This window comes from Hypomesus nipponensis, chromosome 22 (genome assembly GCF_054491055.1).
Source record: "Hypomesus nipponensis isolate SF chromosome 22, ASM5449105v1, whole genome shotgun sequence".
NCBI lineage: Eukaryota > Metazoa > Chordata > Actinopteri > Osmeriformes > Osmeridae > Hypomesus > Hypomesus nipponensis.
Genome location: NC_140382.1, coordinates 2,115,459 through 2,133,730, shown reverse-complemented (window position 1 = coordinate 2,133,730; position 18,272 = coordinate 2,115,459). Strand labels below are relative to the sequence as shown.

The window sequence follows — 18,272 nt, the reverse complement described above, 5'->3', positions numbered from 1 at the left end:
CCATATGGTCATGCAATTGAAAGAACCTCAACACCTGAGTGTTTCCTAGTTGGGAATCAGCTGTGATGTACAGTTTTTGCATAACTTCAGCTGTTTCTCAGTAGCAATGGAATAAAATACAGGGGACATATTTCTGTTTCAATTCACAATATAAACAGCTGTTCACTTTGACTTTAGCCAATAATTTAGGTTTTGAACATGATGTTATCTGTTTTGCTGACAGTGTAAAAGCATTGGTAAATTGGGAAGTAAAAATCGATTGTTTTGGTCTTGGTTGAGCTTGTGTGTAGAAGAAGTTCAAGCATTTCATATTAGTATTTTTGTATTTATATGCATTTTGTGTCAAAGCAACAAGAAATGTGTTAATTGTACAGCCTACACAGACGGATGTTGTGCTCACTGTGTTTAGGAAACTTGTTAAAGGTATTGAAAAAACTGTCATAGCGATTGTAAAATACTGTATTTAAATAGGCCTAGCGCAATTCATACACAATGAAAATTCCAAGTGCTTTACAAATGAGCAGAAGTGCAAGTGTAGTGTGTATTTATTAAAACAAACAAAAAAATGTGTAAAATCATGAAAATTATTAGTTGGAAAATTATAAAGGAGAGAAATATTTAAAATTAGAACGGACAAAAAAGGTATAACTATTTATTTTGAGCAAACATGTCAGCTCTCAATTGTGCGTAAGAGTGCTCTTGGGTGTGCGTAAATTCTGTTCTTAGCTAAGAACAAATCCCAAATAAGGAAACATTGGTGAATGCCAGAATCTTCGTGAAAACAGCGTAAGTAGGGTTTGAGAACAAATCTGTTCGTAAGAACATTTGGTGAATGAGGCCCAATGGGCCCACTCTTACGCACAATTGAGAGCTGATATCACACCGTTTTCGCCCATTCTAATTAAAAATTGATTGATTAATTGAATTATTATTTTACACATAATTATGTTTGTTTTAATAAATACACACTACACTTACACTTCTGCTCATTTGTAAAGTACTTCGAATTGCCATTGTGTATGCATTGTGCTAGGCCAAAGCAAGGCTAGTTTATTATTATTTTACACATAATTATGTTTGTTTTAATAAATACACACTACACTTACACTTCTGCTCATTTGTAAAGTACTTCGAATTGCCATTGTGTATGCATTGTGCTAGGCCAAAGCAAGGCTAGTTTATTATTATTTTACACATAATTATGTTTGTTTTAATAAATACACACTACACTTACACTTCTGCTCATTTGTAAAGTACTTCGAATTGCCATTGTGTATGCATTGTGCTAGGTGTATGCACAATGCATACACAATGGCAATTCGAAGTACTTTACAAATGAGTAGAAGTGTAAGTGTAGTGTGTATTTATTAAAACAAACATAATTATGTGTAAAATAATAATAAACTAGCCTTGCTTTGCCTTCAATTCACATCAATTATGTTAATGGGGAACCTTGCCATCCAATAATAAGTGACTTGTCACGGTATGTATAGGCCCAATGTAGGCCTATTCCGCACACTAGGACTACACCATACAATGGTGTATTTATTGCTGTTGTAAAATTTTTAAGATCGTGCCCTGAGGAGGGAACGCTTCTGCCGTGACCATACCGATTTATTTGCAGAGCGACGAGTACCTGTTGGGACGCTTTAGGCTGCCAAGAGCAGTCCTCATGGATATTTGTAACAGTCATCTGTCTTCTATTTTTAGAAATATGTTTTATTACCTCCGATTTTAGATCAAACCATTTATTTTTCACTGCATCAGTACTGCACCCTTCTCCAGATACAGCGTTCACTGCATGAGTAATTGCATTCCATGCATCGTTTTTTTTTTTTTTTTGAAAAATTTATTTATTGAGTTTTATTTATTTATTTTTTGCAAAAGAAAAGAAAAAAACACCAAAAACAGACTTAATAGAATAAAATAAAATAGTACAATGCAAAGTATAAATAACAATACATACATAAAAATAATATACATATACGCATACATGGATACCAACATATTACATTATGAGAAAAAGTATGTAAATGTACGCATACGCATACACCCATATATAAATGCTTAGATAAATAATAAGTTAACAGAAATATTAAATTTTAAAAAGGATATTCAAATGAAAAAATAAATAAAAATAAAAATAAGTAGGTACAGTATAATGCATTTATTATCCTCTGCGGGTACTACATAACCTCAAAAGCAGAAGTTGTACTTATCCCTCCTCCACTTCATCAAGCATCTGAGAGAGATCATTGTCCCTGATGTAGTTAATGAATGGGCCCCATATTACTTTAAACTTCTCTTGTTTGTCCCTGAGCGTATAAGTAATTTTTTCTAGAGGCAGACATAATGAAATTTCTTTGAACCATTGTCTAATACTTGGTCTTCCATTACTTTTCCACGTTAATGCAATCAACCTTTTGGCCTGTAATAGGCAAATGTTTACAAAAGTCTGTTTTCCACTACTTATATTATGTTTCTTTGGATAGATGCCTAGAATAAAAAGTTTAGGTTCTATTATTATTTGGATTGATAGAATGTCCTGAATTATCTTTCCAACTTCATTCCAGAATTCAATTATTCTCGGGCACTTCCATATACAATGAATAAGTGTTCCCTTGTCGTCCCCACATCTCGTGCACAAATCTGGAATATTGGGATTAAATTTGTTTAGTTTTTCTGGTGTAATATATACTCTCATTAACCAGTTGTATTGCAGCAATTTTAACCTTGTATTGGCAGTTTGAGACTGAGCATTCTTACATGCAACAATCCACTTTTCATTGGTAATTTCCCTTTGTAGATCACCTTCCCATGAATTTAGTTTAGAATCTGATGATTCAGGTGAATTGTCACTCAAAAGATTATAAATAGCTGAAATAATTTTTTTCTCGAAGGGATTTTTAATTAGATTATTCTCCAGTATAGATAATGTTGGGATGGTAATGGATTGGTTCTGATAGGATCTAATAAAACTTTTTAGTTGTAAATATTTAAAGAAGTGTTTTTTGGGAATGTTATAAATACTTACTAGGTCCTCAAACGTTTTAAAATGACCGTCATTCGGATTATAAATATCCTTCATTTGTTTTATTCCTTTATCAGCCCATAACTTGAACCCACCATCAGCTCTTCCTGGTACAAAATGGTTATTGCCCCAAATTGGACTAAACCTGGAAAGAAGAGAAGTTTCCTTGTGGTATTTATTTACATCATACCATACCACAATCATGTTCTTAACTATTTGGTTTGTTGTCTTCTTTTTTAGGTTTTTAAAAGTATCCGAGTATATATATGCAGGTAATGGAATCTTTTCAGAGCCGGATTCAATATCTTTCCATACTGGCGAGTTTCCCGTGTAATAATAATACTTCATAGTTCTTATTTGAGTAGCCCAGTAATACCATAATAGATTGGGGCATTGGAGCCCTCCCCTGTCATACGGTAGGTACAGAAGGGACAAACGAAGTCTGGGGCGTCTATTTTTCCAAATAAAATTGCAAAAAAGTTTCTTGAATCTAGGAAAGAAGTCTGAGGGAGGCGGCAAAGGGATATTTTGGAAAAGGTACAATAGTTTGGGCAGAATACTCATTTTCAATATATTAATTCTACCTAAGAGGGAGATTGGAAGTGATGACCATTTTTCAAGTGATTCACAAGTAGATGCAATAACAGGATTGTAATTGGCTTGAACAATTTCTTCAATTTTGCAAGTGATTTGAATACCTAAGTATGTGAAACTGTTGACTGAGTTGAATTGACTTACGCTAGTCTGAGGATTATTCCTATCATTCGAATTACACAATAAAATGGAGGATTTGGAGGTGTTAATTTTGTAACCTGATACATTGCCAAATCTTTTAATAAGGTCCATAAGCGCCGGAACAGATATATCCAATTTTTTTAGAAAAATAATGATATCATCAGCATAAAGAGCCAGACGGTGTTCGACTAGACCTGTACATATGCCCGAGATCAGTGAGTGATGTCTTATTGCAATTGCTAAAGGCTCAATTGCAATCGTAAATAGTAACGGCGATAATGGGCAACCCTGTCTACAACCCCTGTTAATTTGAATTGGTTTGGATAGATTATTATTAGTAACGATTTCTGCATATGGCTCTCTATATAAAAGTTTCACCCAATTACAAAAATTATTCCCAAACCCGAACCTTTCGAGTACTTCAAACAAGAATGCCCATTCCACCCTGTCAAACGCCTTCTCTGCGTCCAGTGACAGGAAAGCTGTATCTGATATCTCTCTCTGGTTATGTAGAATATTTAAGACTCTTCTTACATTATGAAACCCCTGACGTCCTAAGATAAATCCGTTTTGATCTCCATTTATTATTCCCGGTAATAAATTCTCTAATCTTTTTGCTAAAATTTTACACAGTATTTTTTAATCAGAATTTAGGAGACTTATTGGCCTAAGATTCTCACATTTATCATTCGTCTTTCCAGGCTTAGGAAGAAGTGTGATCAAAGCACCCCTTAAGGAGGGAGGAAGAATGCCTTCCTGAAAAGATTCAATAAACATTTCGAGGAGGGGCGCCTTTAACTTAGATTCAAACTTCTTATAAAACTCATTGGGCAGGCCGTCCGGACCGGCAGCCTTCCCAGATTTCATGCCTTTAATTGCCAAAGAGATTTCTTCTAGAGTTATATTTTCCTCCAAAGCCACCCTCTCCTCCTCCAAGACTTTAGGAATGTTTAAATTGCTTAAGAACATACTTTGATCCGATGCTTCCGAATTTCTTTCTGAGCTGTACAATTTTGCATAGTAGTCTCTAAATGACATATTAATTTTAATAGGGTCAATAACATCGTCAGCCCCATGTTTTTTCAGTACAGTAATAGCTCTTTCAGTTTGAAGTTGTTTTATGCGCCAGGCTAAAATTCTTCCTGGTTTTTCCCCTTGGTCAAAAATAATTTGTTTGAGTTTTAAAAGATTAGCTGTAGCTTTGGAGGATGAAATTTCATTATATTGAGTTCTTAGCAGAAGTAATTCTTGGTGTAATTTAGGACAGGTGTTTTGAAAGTATTTGGTCTCCACAATCTTAATTTTTGACTCTAACAGTGCCAGCTTTTGTTTAGTTTTTTTAAATTTGGAACTTGTAAAATTAATGATCTGACCCCTAATAAAAGCTTTAAAAGCTTCCCACCTGGTACTAGCAGATGTTTCAGACCCATTCACTGTGAAATATAAATCAATTTGAGTTTCAAGAAAAGAGATAAGGTCTGGGTCCCTCAGCCACTGTTGCTTTACTCTCCATCTAGGTGGATCTTTTTTCAGCCCTGGATCTACATATTTTAAGCTATTTGGGGCGTGATCTGAGACCAGTATACTGTCATAAGTACAGTCCTTGATCTTAGACATCAGACTTGCGGAAACAAGAAAATAATCGATTCGGGAGTATGATTTATATGTACTGGAGAAACATGAATAAAATGCCACATCAGGATTCCTATCTCTCTACACATCCCTTAGATTTAATGATTTGATGAAATGATGAATAACATTCCTACTTCTATTATGAGTCTTGTCTATATGCGAAGATCTGTCCTTATGGGGGTCCAGTGTACAATTGAAATCACCTGCTATTATATATTGACCATTAAGGGATGATAGTGTATAGAACAGGTTATTGAAAAATGTGGGGTCATCATTATTGGGCGCATAAATATTAACCAAATTAAGCGTTTCTGACAAAAGTGTCCCTTGAACTATTAAGTATCTACCTGCTTTATCTGCAATTACGTTGGTGATATTGTAAGGAATCGACTTGTGAATGAGTGTCATAACCCCCCTTGCCTGAGTATTAAAGGCCGCTGATAGTACCCTGCCCTGCCATCTCCTTCTAATTCTAATGTCCTCTTGTGCCGTAAGGTGAGTCTCTTGAAGGAAAATGATTTGAGGATTTATACTCTTTAACCTGGCCATAACTTCCTTTACCTTTTTAATTTTTTGCAACCCTCTGCAATTCCAAGATGTAAATTTAATTTATATTTCACCTGTCATACAGAATCATAGCTTTGTGGATTGTACAACAAACAGTAAGCAAAAATGTACCAGAAAAAAAGAGGAGAAAAAGAGAGAAAAGAGAAGAAAAAAAAAGAAAGGAAAAAAGAAAACGTGATCTCAATAAACTGGTAACACACAAACCCCACACCCCAATGGCTCCAGAACTGAGCCTCCCCCACCCCCTAGCTGCACACTCCAGCAACCTAGAAAAACACTCCACACTAAGTGAGGAATATTCAAGCTAAACGTAACATTCTCCCTCCACTATTTATCAGGAGATATCCAAACCATTATGTATGCGAGTAAATAAATTGAACCAGTGGTAACACCCTTTTGACATAAGGCAAATGTGCATTGAGATGCCGTCCATTTATAACTCCGCAAGATTACCTCACGTGCCAGTGACCCGGAAACAAAACAACCCGCGCTATGTTGTGGGATATGAAGTTTACTCTACTTGAATCAGGCATATTATCCCCCGAGCTGTTCTAACAGCATTCAAGTGGGGCATGTTCCCTTAACAAAACCAAACAAAATGTTGATTATATGTCACCTATACAGTAAACGTAAAGTATGACAAACAATAACTTATGCAACTTTTCATAAAACAATTGGCCGCTGGCCACTATACCTCTTATACAAAGTTGTCTATGAAAGCAAGATTAGCAATTTTTATCTGAACCAAACAAGCTCAATAATCCGTTAAACATGTACGGCAGTATTTCAGTTCCGCGAAACATTGCATGTAAACAAACTTACTTGTCCTTATACTCTGCCGTGGTCATAGCATCGTTTTACGTTGGCGTACACAGTCAACTAATCCCATTTCCCTCTTGGATGTTCCGAATAAATTCCTCCACGTCTGTTGGTGTACCAAAAGTATGCGTTTTATCCTTGTAAGTCACCAGCAATTTAGCAGGAATCAGCATGCCGTGCAGAATCCCCAAGCTACGAAGCCGCTGTCTGGCCGCGTCGAAACTTTTCTGTTTCTTGTGCTCTTCTTGTGGCAGGTCTTGGTAGAAGCATACTTGTTTATCCTTGTAGAGAAGTTGCTTTTTGGTTCTGGCTGCTCTCAGTACGGCCACCTTATCTCTGTCGTTCAGGAACCTCATTATGATTGCTCTTGGGGGTGCGTCAGGCTCTCGGTTCGGGCCTGTCCAATGGGCTCTCTCCAGAAAAGTAGCCGACGTTAGTGTAGTGATGCTTAGTGACTCCGGGATCCACATCTCAAGAAAGCCACAAGTATCTCCCGCCTCTGTCTTCTCTCGTAGGCCAACCAACCTTAAGTTGTTGCGCCTAGACCTTGCCTCTTGGTCCGTGGCTTTATCTTGCAGCTCTCTCTTATCATGTTCAAGTTTTCGGACCTTAGCTTGGAGTGTAACCACCTCGTCCTCAGTGCTGGAGATGCGGACCTCTGCTCTCGTAACACGCTCTGTGCAGACGCTAATCTCCTTTCTCACTCCGTCTATTGCACTTATTACCCCGTCAAACCTGTCCGAGAAATCGTCCTTCAGCCCTTTGATGGCGTCAAGGATTTCTTTGCCTGCTATTACGTCTCCATCTTCTGGTTCAGCTTCGTCAGGCATGGCGCTAGCATTAGCGCTGTCGCTAGCTTCCCCGCCAGTCTTTGTCAAGCCAAAATCCGACATTTTTGCTTGTTTACGTCTGGACATTTTGGTTGCTGCAGGTTTCTTTGACACAGCCAAACACGCTGTTCACTTTTGGTGGTTGTAAATTAGGTTTCTATCAGTTTTTAATAAAAGTTTAGTGGAGGGTAGAAAAACCACCTGCTCAGCTCGCCGCCATTACCGGAAGTCTCGGTTTTATTTTCTGGTTTGTATCCACCAATGACACTACTAAATATGATGTGTCGTTTGTCGCTAACGTCTTGCAGCAGTACCTCCACTTCAGAATTACTCAAGTTTTTCTTTCTTTTGGATTCGAGGCCTCCACCGTCTTTACCACGTCTTTTCGACATTTCTTTGTGTGCACACGGCCATGCCATCTCATGCCCTTTAATGGGAATTAACGAGGCGTTTACCTATGCTAAATAAGAGCAACAGGGCACAAGCATTCAATTACAAAATATTGGGATTCATCATTGACCACACCTGCAAACAATTCTGCTGTTAAGGAAGGAATGAAGGAAGGAATGTCATGGAATCACACCTAGACTTTTCTAAGGAACTTTCTAAAGAACAAATGTGAGAAATAACTTGAAGGAAGATATTGGTGAATGAGGCCCAATGTCCTTCGTGCAGGTCTGTTCCTTTACAGTGATGTGCCCAGGGTTACACCATCTATCATTAACAAACACAAGACCTGCAAACTCCTCAGAGTAAAAAAAGGTGACAGTGTCGCGGGGGGTGGGCGTGCCCCCGGCTCGATTTTTTTGTGATTTTAATATGCAAATGACACATTTCTGAGCGTGACTTAAAGGCCATATTGCAAGTTAAACATCACTGTTGATAAATGGGTATATGAAGCACTCAAGATATGTAGCATTAGCATATTAGCACAATTTGGTGATGACGTCACGTTGGGAGACGTGGAGGAGACTAGGCAAAGATAGACATAGACATAATATAGATATCTATGGAGAATAGCCTCAGATTAGTACTAGAACTGTGGCGAATGACTGCAACTCACCAGGACGCTTCACCAACTCCACTCATTCTCCTCAGACCATCTAACTACATCAAACATTTACACAATTTCTACAGAATGAAACACTTTCTGTTATGTACGCTATTGCAGCTTCGTCCCAAGATCTCTATAGTCCATGCAGCTGATTTAATGCTCAACATTTGAACACAGGGGCTTATTACTTGAAAGAGAAACTAGAGATGGTACAATTTCTGGGGGAAATTGTAGGGCGTGCGTCGGTTGCAGATGGGTCAGTTTATATTGAAACAAGCCGAACCCCCTTTGAAACTAGATATTCTAACGTTTTCACCAGCAGTATTTTTTTGATGGAATCGTGATTCAAACAGTACCATCTGCTAACTGAAAATATGCAGCCAAATACGTAAATAAGCTTGATGTTTTTTTAGGGGGAAATGGCTAATTCAAAAGAAGTTTGCTGGAAGCGATCATAGTCAGTAAAAAAAAAGCTGACCCTTTGGTCTCAGTCTAGGGCCCTGCATGGAGAAGCTGCATAAAGGAGCTAAGGGCCAGCTAGCCAAGCTGATGTTGTTAGCCAAACTTCACTGAATGTGCCGGAAATGAAAAACGTTTCATCTGACATAAAGTTTAGCCTGTGGAATTGAAGACAGCGCTGCACCACACAAGCTTGGGTTTAAATACATTATTTAATGTGACATTACTTACATGCAGTAAGTAATGTCACATTAAATAATGTATTTAAACTGCTTTTAAGTTAAATGTATGATGCTGCCAGTACACTGAGGCACGATAGATAGTACTTAAGCTACTAGTACTGTGCAACAGTCTATCCCATATAGTGCTAGTTCTATCCAGCCCAGTACATATATGCATGTCATATCTACTGCGTCGTCTCAGTTAAACTATCAGGGCTTAGAAATAATGCAACTTGCTAAACACACAGCTGCAAGACCCAGTGAAATGTTATATACAGCTAGCAAACTAACGTTAGCTAGCATCGCTAACGACATTGGCTAACTCAAGTTCGGTAGGCTATCCTGTCCGCTCGTATGATACGGAACCCGTCCAGTGTAAAGGTGCCAATATGGTACTCCGACTCCGTTACGGATGGAAAACAATTCACCGCCAGAACAGTAGGTGGAGAAGCGTTTTTTTGTCGAAAACACGTTGCTTTGTTGCGTCTTTGTAAGTTAGAAATCGTCGTTGTTTATCTCCCACCTCTCATCACACGTGTGACACTCTTACCAGCTGTCACTAGTCAGACGATGAGTGCAGCAGGTGCAGTCACATAATATTATATTAAAGACAAACTCAAGGCCCGCCGCGTCATTTTATGTGGCCCGCGGAAGATTAATGGGCTATGCAGCCGGTTCTGCGAACGTACCCCATGTGCATTTTCAGCCAAGGTCCTCGGGCATTCAACCCAAGTTGGTATCGCTCTCGAACTTGATTAGAGTACTCAGCCAAGCTAGCATGTTTCTGCTTCCGTTATCGACAATTTGGAGCCAGCAATGATGAAGACATCACCTTCATTAGACAAGGTTTTACCTAGGTTATTGGAAAACGGCAATTTTTATTTTACATAAAGCTCAAAAAGCTATTCTGCGTTCAGATGAAGGGCAAAACAAGTTTTGCTCTTGCGCTATGCGCGCTTGCATTTTGTCACCAAACACTGAGAAAAATTTGCTAATGTATCCTCCAAGAAAAACAGCAGATTGTCCAAGAATTAAAAGGCAGACTTAAATTGCAGCATAATATGCCCTATGTTCACAAAAACTACAACAAAAACACCATGTTTTTACATCGTGACTGACGTTACATCGTAGTTACAACTGGCCCTTTGACGGCAACCATGCTGATGTGGCCCTCGGTGAAAATGGGTTTGACACCCCTGCGATATAGACAAGGCTCTGGTTTTGTGAATTCATTTCTCCACCAAGTGTATAATCCAATGTGAAAAATGATAAACAAAAAGACTGATATAATTGGAAACAAAAAGATCCATACAAACTGTATGTAGGCTACAGTCAAAACTACAATGTACTACTCTAGGTCACTAAACTGTGGCAGTCAGTGCACAGACAACAAACTCACGTTTCTGAATTCGCTAGAGTAGAGCATAAACTAGCTCACAATAAAATGTCTCTCCAAGAAGTTCTCATCACAGACGTCTTTCAAAAAGACGACCTTAGAGAAAACGCCTTTCTGTCGAAGTCGGAAATGATGTCGTTTGGAAATGATGTCGTAGCGGACCAATCACGGCCAAGGGGTATCCGTCGCGTACAGCACTGCACGACGGATAGACTGGAATTTAAACGGTGCACGGGAAAGGTGTTTCAGGGCGTTCCAACTATGCGTAGGCCCTTCCCATGTGTCCGTAATCGTATAGTACGGAGTAGCATATAACGGCTTAACATGCGTGTCCGCAGTTATCTCCGTTAGCCATGCCTCCGTAAACACCATAAGGCTACACTCCCGGTAGTCCCTTTGGTGGCGAGTCAGCGCTGATATCTCGTCCAACTTGTTGAGGTGAGACCGGATGTTTCCCATGATGATCGAGGGGAGGACGGGTTTTGAACGTGGCGCAACATTTTGCCCCCGATCGGCATCCCCGTCTCTTCCTCCTTAGCACACAGGCAACCTCGGGTCCAGTGGCGTAACGACAGGCCCAGTTGCAAGATATTATGACGCCCCTCCCCCACCCCCTAGTGAACGCACATTTTTTTTTTTACATTGAAATAGATGGGGAAACACTTTGTTACATTTGGCTCCCCTCCCCCTCCTAGGAATAGCCTCCCTAGCACCCTGCTAGGCTATTGGCTAGCTTAACATAATAATTTGCTATCCACCCAGGAGTGACCACCATTTACCCAACTTGTATTGTAGTTATCCTGCCCGACCGTAATGTATGTAGGCTTGTAACTTGGCTTGAAATGTGTATATATCACAATAGCCGTAGGTTACCTGTTTGAGGGCAGCGATACTGATCCCAGCTGAACTGCTAGCAGGGGAGACGTCCGTGTCTGGGTCGTCCGTGAGGGGGTCGTCTGTGGTGGACTTCGTAGGCTTGCGACTAGTTGATGGTCTAGTTAAAAAATAATCTAATTTTCGGCAGCTTTGCCGCCTTCTCATCTTGTTTTTTTTTCTCTTGCCTTTTCCTGCTTCCACTCTTTTGCTTAAAAGGCATTGCTACACGTTCAGTTGTGCTGGGCTCAATGAACTGCGTTGTCATGACCTTCGAATTGGTGTAACTATAGCGTATTGTATCGTCACATGATCAAATAGTGACTTGACATTTGACAACAACATACATTACTCAGCAATCATCATTGCTAATCACAAAAATACCAAAGAAAATAAGAACTTATTCATTTCATTGAATAGTTTTTTGATAGTTTCTATAGTACATGTAGGATAAGCATATGATTTTGGTATAAATTGCTACTTTTCCCCAAAAAATAATAACAACCATGACTGAGATAAGTTTGCCTTTTTAGGGGTATAAATAACATTTGACACTACCGTCAGATCATTAACAGTGCGTATTTGAACATAAGTATATCCAGGGAGTACAGCGCTGTAATGAGGGAGGGCCCGTCATGCAGCGGTACTTGGAGGGGGGGTCCGTCGAGTGACGCGTGTATGTCTTTGGGCCCGGCTACGGGCCCCGACACCCCACGGGCTCAGGTGCAGCCGCACCTGCTGCATCCCCTATCGTTACGCCCCTGATTTGCGCTGTTGAGCTAGTGTTGTGGTGGGACTGATTATTAAAGCAAATAACCACAAGAGGGTGAGCAAATGTTGATCATAAATCCTGTAGAGCAATCGATGCCATTAAATTCCCTATTTACTCCGCAGATAACCGGTCACATGACCCCCTAGTTTTTTAGACAGGGATGTTGTTACTGACACATAATGATATGGGGCTATTATTGTAGCAAAACTATTCACAAAATGCACAGCACGATCCACAAATGTGCGCAATCCACAAATGTGTACTATCCACAAATGTGTACCGCGATCCACAAATGCGTACACGGATCCACAAATGCGCACTTAGATTTGTGTATATGTAAAACATTGTCCAAATATGTAGTCACAAAGGCTGGCCTCTCAATTGGCTGTGTTTTTACACGTGACTTTTGCTACACCTTTGCCGTGGTACAAATCCACAACCCGTGTGCGTGTGCGACGAAATGTGCCTCGGTAGCTGTAAAGCATCCATACCACCAGTTGGCGCTATAGCGGTCCAGTGATTTTTAAGGCAACGTGACATTGCTGGGGGGGTCAAGCGGTTCCTTAGACTCGTCGTGGCTGCACTTGAGATGTAAGGCAGACACTTCGAGAGCTTTCGGTAAGTATGTTATTATGTTTAGTAGTAGGCCTAGGTGTCATAAGTATCCTTATATTGACCAGTAAAATACAATATGATCAGTAACACTAGTTATCTGTGAATAAATAACTTTAGCTCCGCTTATGCGTCACCGAGCAAACTGGTAGTACATCATTGAAGTGGCACTAGCAAGCTAACTTGACCAATTAACCTACCTGAAAATGCCTGTGCCGTATATGGTGTCAGGAATCTATCGAGCTTTAAAACTAGTTTGGTAGAAGGTTGTATTTAAATAAGTCGAATAATTAAGAGTTGTCTTGAGTTTCATCAGCTAGCAAGCTTGGCACATTCAATCATCAGAAAATGTTTTCCTAATGGACATTTGGACTTTTTCTTTGCTCTCTTTGTAATGCTCTGCACATGTCTGGAATAAGGTTAGTAAATATATGTATTTAAGTGGCCGAACAACTAAAAGTGCCTCTTAAAATCCCGCTAAGCTAGCTGTACTGTTCATTCAAGGCTCACTAAAGTAGCTTGCATCCATTTGTCTTGAAAGTACAGTTAAAACCCCTTTTGGATCCTGTTAAATGTGCCCAAAAACGCCTAAACAGCATACCCAAAGTAAATTGACTGCTGTTCTTGAACCATTTGGAGTACATGCATGTAAATGGACTCTTTTGAAAGCTGACACTCTGAAGTTATGTTCCTTGTTGTCAGGACCCCTGTCAGTCCTACTGGTGTTGAGTAATAGAAGCTTGAACACAAGGAAAGTGAAAGTTTCTATTTCCGCCTAGATTTTGTGTTGAAAACAGAGGCCTGAAGAGGCCTAGAGGTGGTAGGTATTAGCTGGAAGACAGCATTGGACCACAGGTTGAAGCCTTACCCAATTCAGATCAAAAGTCAAACATAATACCACAATATATTCATATTTGACACATGTTTTTATAAGAGTACATCCATGCGTTTTCTAAAAGGGCCTTTTGGAGACTCCAGAAAACCCTTGTAACCAAGGTCAAATTCTTAGGATAAAAAGGTATAATTGTTATCTCTAATGAAAGGTGGTACTTAGAACTATCATAAATAACAGCTAAATCCCTCATTAGTATTACTGAAACACAAAAACTGAAGCATGAACACATTGGAGTGCTTTATCTGATTCCCAGGATTGGCACACAAAGAACACTGACATATTGCGCAATCGACTTTTATTTTGAAGGCTCCACAAACCCTGGCATATGGGGTATTGCCATTTACAGCTAGCGCTAAGCTACAAGGATACCTAGCTCATTTCAGTGCCAGTCTAAGCCAGTTAGAAAAAATCGTGTAGAGGGGGCGGGGGGGGGGGGGATGGGGGGGGGGCAGGACGCACAGACCTGGTTGGCTTTAGAGGTCTGTCACCGGGGCATGGAAGCTCCTATTGGCTCGACCGAGGTGTCTATCAAAAGGTCAGAGTGTAGCGGCCATTTTAAAACTATCCTCGGGGTTCTAGTGTACTCACATGAGTAGCTATGAGCGATTATTTGTGACACAAATCAAAAACATTTTTTGACGAAGGAACAATGAAGCAACAAGATCGTGACTATGTGTGGATATAATTCATTGTTTGGACAACTACTCGACATGGTTTGATACTTTGGACCCTTGGGAATATAAGCAGATGAGGTTTTGATGAGTTGTGTGCATACCTGGAACATTCCTAAGTAATCGTAGGTAAGTACAACTTTTTTCTCTGGCATTGTTGAATGAACGGTCACCGGACAAAGACGTTGATTGTACTTTCTGTTGCGAGTTGAGCTTGAATTGGTTTATTTCAATGGAAGCACAAGAATCGTAGCTTTCCAACGATGTATAACATGTGTACTAGTCAAAAAAAAAAAAAAAAAAATATTGAGTGCGTTCTCACCGAGGGAGGGGGCGCAGTGTTTCTGGCTCGCCGGCGAGAACAGGTTAACCGCTGTTCACGTGCTTCCTTACAACAGTATGGTATTGAATGATTATACAACCATTATACAATAACTTAGTAAGATGAACAAATCGATCCTCCACTTAAGGCTCTTAATGCCAGTTAATAAAGTGGGCCATCATGTCATGATTATGCATGACTTTACAGTCGGATGCAAATCCAAATGTTAACATCTTAAGTTATGTTTCTATAGGAGTTGCACATACCCAAGATCGACTGGGAGTCCAATGACAATAATGCTGACCAGAGGCTTGGTGTCCATGTACCAGTCCTTGAGAATTGTCTGGATGAACTGGAGATGAATCATCTAAAAAGATCAATAGACCCAGTTGCGACCTCTGCTGAAGCTTAGTTTTGGCCGCGGAAGATATGTGTGCCAATTGTTATCATTTATATAAGCTTTTGTGTTTGCATTGAAGTACATCTTTAAGCTCTGTCTCCTCCTGTTTAGTGCTCCAGACACCTGAATAGTGTCATATCCGCTTAATGTTAGGCTCTCCAGCCTCGAGACAAAGGGGACCGTAACAGCGAGGATGGGGTATGTACAATTTGTGTGTATCTATTAATAAACTATTAATAGCAAAGCTTGAACCTGCTTAGAGAAATTACAGATATAACCTTTTATTCTGTATAAAATGATACTGTGTTCAGCATTCCTTGCCTACAGAAAGGGGAACCTTACCAAATGAACTCAAGCCAACACCAAGCTTATCTTCACAGCATGCCATTTGGTAAGCCTAACAGAGTAAAAACTCCAAAGCACACATACAGATCGTTCAGCTCAACAGCTGTTATGCAGGGGAGTTAGCCGATGACAGAAGAAACATGGGACAGTTGCATGTCTGTATCATAATTGTGGATGGACCAATGAACCAGAACCGTAGCAGATTCCTCAGATGCTCTGAAGAGGCTGTTGAAAAGTGTTCTATATTCTTCTTTATATTTACACACTTTATAAACAAAAAGCCATTGAAGAAAGGTTAGAGGCAGGGAGGACGGAAGTAATGAGTTTTTCAATGGAAAAACAAATTAATTTAATAAAATCAAAAAAGCACACCATGTTCAATAAAAGTCCAGAAATAAGCCATGACCTGAGTGACAACCTCGACAGAGACATCCTCGTCATCAACGTCTGGGTGTTGTGTGTAAGAATCATCTGGAAAGACAGAGACTGGTAATGAAGATGTAGCCTACTCATACATGGGAATACAAATTGGAGAGTAGGTGTTCATGAAGGAGTCTTTAAAATAAGCTTTGATGGATAATTATCTCAATTATTTAAGTACTAAACCAAATCATGTTCCTTGGGTGGGAATTCAGCATCTTTCTCGCAAGGGAAAAGCAGCTTGACCACCTCTTATCTGTTAGAGGTGGCCAAATGCCAGTCACCTTTAATCCCTTTCTCAACTGTTTCATTTGTTTCCTAATCGGCCACTTAAATACATATACTTACTAACTTGAGTCCAGACATGTGCAGAGCATTAAAAAGATAAAGTCTAAATGTACATTAGGAAAACATTTTCTGATGATTGAATGTGCCTAGTTTGCTAGCTGATGAAACTCAAGACTTAATTATTAGCCTTATTTAAATACAAATTTCTACCAAACTAGTTTTAAAGCTAGATAGACTCCTGATTGTGACTTGATCCTAGCTACCTACATACCATATACGGCACAGACATTTTCAGGTAAGTTAATTCTAGTTTTAGGTCTAGTTAGCTTGCTAGTGCCACTTCAATGATGTACTACCAGTTTGCTCGGTGAAGCATAAGCGGAGCTAAAGTTATTTCATCACAGATAACTAGTGTTTCTGGTAATATTGTATTTTACTGGGCAGTATAAGGCTACTTATGAAACCCAGGCCTACTACTAAACATAATAACATACTTACCGAAAGCTCTCGAGGTGTCTGCCTTGCATCCCAAGTGCAGCCACGACGAGTTTAAGGAACCACTTGACCCACCCAGCAATGTCACGTTGCCTTAAAAATCACTGCACCGCTATAGCGCCAACTGGTGGTATGGAGGCTTTACAGCTACCGAGGTACATATTGTGGCAAACACACACAGGTTGTGGATTTGTACCACGGCAAAGGTGTAGCAAAAGTCATGTGTAAAAACACAGCCAATTGAGAGGCCAGCCTTTGTTAACTACATATTTGGACAATGTTTTACACATACACAAATCTGAGTGCGCATTTGTGGATCCTTGTACGCATTTGTGTATAGTACACATTTGTGGATCGTACACATTTGTGGATTGTGGTACGCATTTGTGGATCGTGCTGTGTATTTGTAAATCTTGCTGTGGATTGTGCTGTGCATTCGTGGATCGTGCTGTGCATTTCTGAATAGTTTTGCTACAATAGTAGCCCCATATAATGATCCCATCTAGTGAACTTGTTATATTAGCCAGTTTTCCAGAAATACATTTTGAAGCTAATTTAAGTTTTGGGGGCATATTTTCATTTTGCAGATGGTACTGTTTGAATCGCAATTCCAGCTAAGATACAGTGACAACATCGTTAGAATCAGCTTGTTTCAAAGGGGTTCTTTATTAATGAAATGCAGTATGAGTAACTGCTTAAAAATAACACAAGAAGGAACAAACTTGAAGGTAAGTTTAAGTCATAATATAGGTTAGGACCATTTTTACACAGGACTGCCCAATTTCTTTGTTTTGATGCAACTGAGAATGTGAGACAGCCATAGAGCCAATCACCATTCCATATTTCACTAAGGGAAGTTAGAAAATAGTTTACTTCTACATTTCACTACCTTTGCACCACAGGATGTCACACTTACGTTGATGATCATGAGGTGCATGATGGTCTTGGGCATGAGGTCTCTGATGGTCTTGTTAACAATAGCCATATAAGAGTCCACTAAGTTCCTGATAGTCTCCACCTGCCTCTCGAGCTGCGGGTCCATAGAATTCATGAAGTTGTCTGATCCGTTCTCCTCCCCAGTGTCATTCTTTTGAAAAACAATGCCATAGGTGAAAGAGAAGTGTGGAGAACGGTAAGAAAGATAGAAGAAACAAATGAAGAGAAAGAATGAGACAAAGAAAAGAGGAAGGATTTGTGTAAATAAAGAGGGAATAAGATGGATGAAAATGAACACTACAGAGGAAAAGAATGTCAGACATTAACTCAGACAATAATTCATCAATCAGAAATGCTACACTTAAAAAAATATCATACAGAAACGTTTGATAAATTGACATTGTATTACACCTCTGACAGATCGCTTTATTGCTGCCAGACCATATCATAATTTTTTTTTCTTCACATGATTAACTTCCTTCAGCATTTGATAGTTAAA

General features: G+C 39.5%; 1 protein-coding gene across 1 annotated transcript in view; it reads right to left on the bottom strand.

The window, feature by feature from the left end:
• Positions 1-18,272, bottom strand: part of dnm1a (dynamin 1a) — a 164,558-nt gene that overhangs the window by 13,020 nt on the left and 133,266 nt on the right. The window contains 1 exon segment of the mRNA XM_084686659.1: positions 17,754-17,924. Coding sequence (XP_084542785.1) covers positions 17,754-17,924 — 171 coding nt within the window.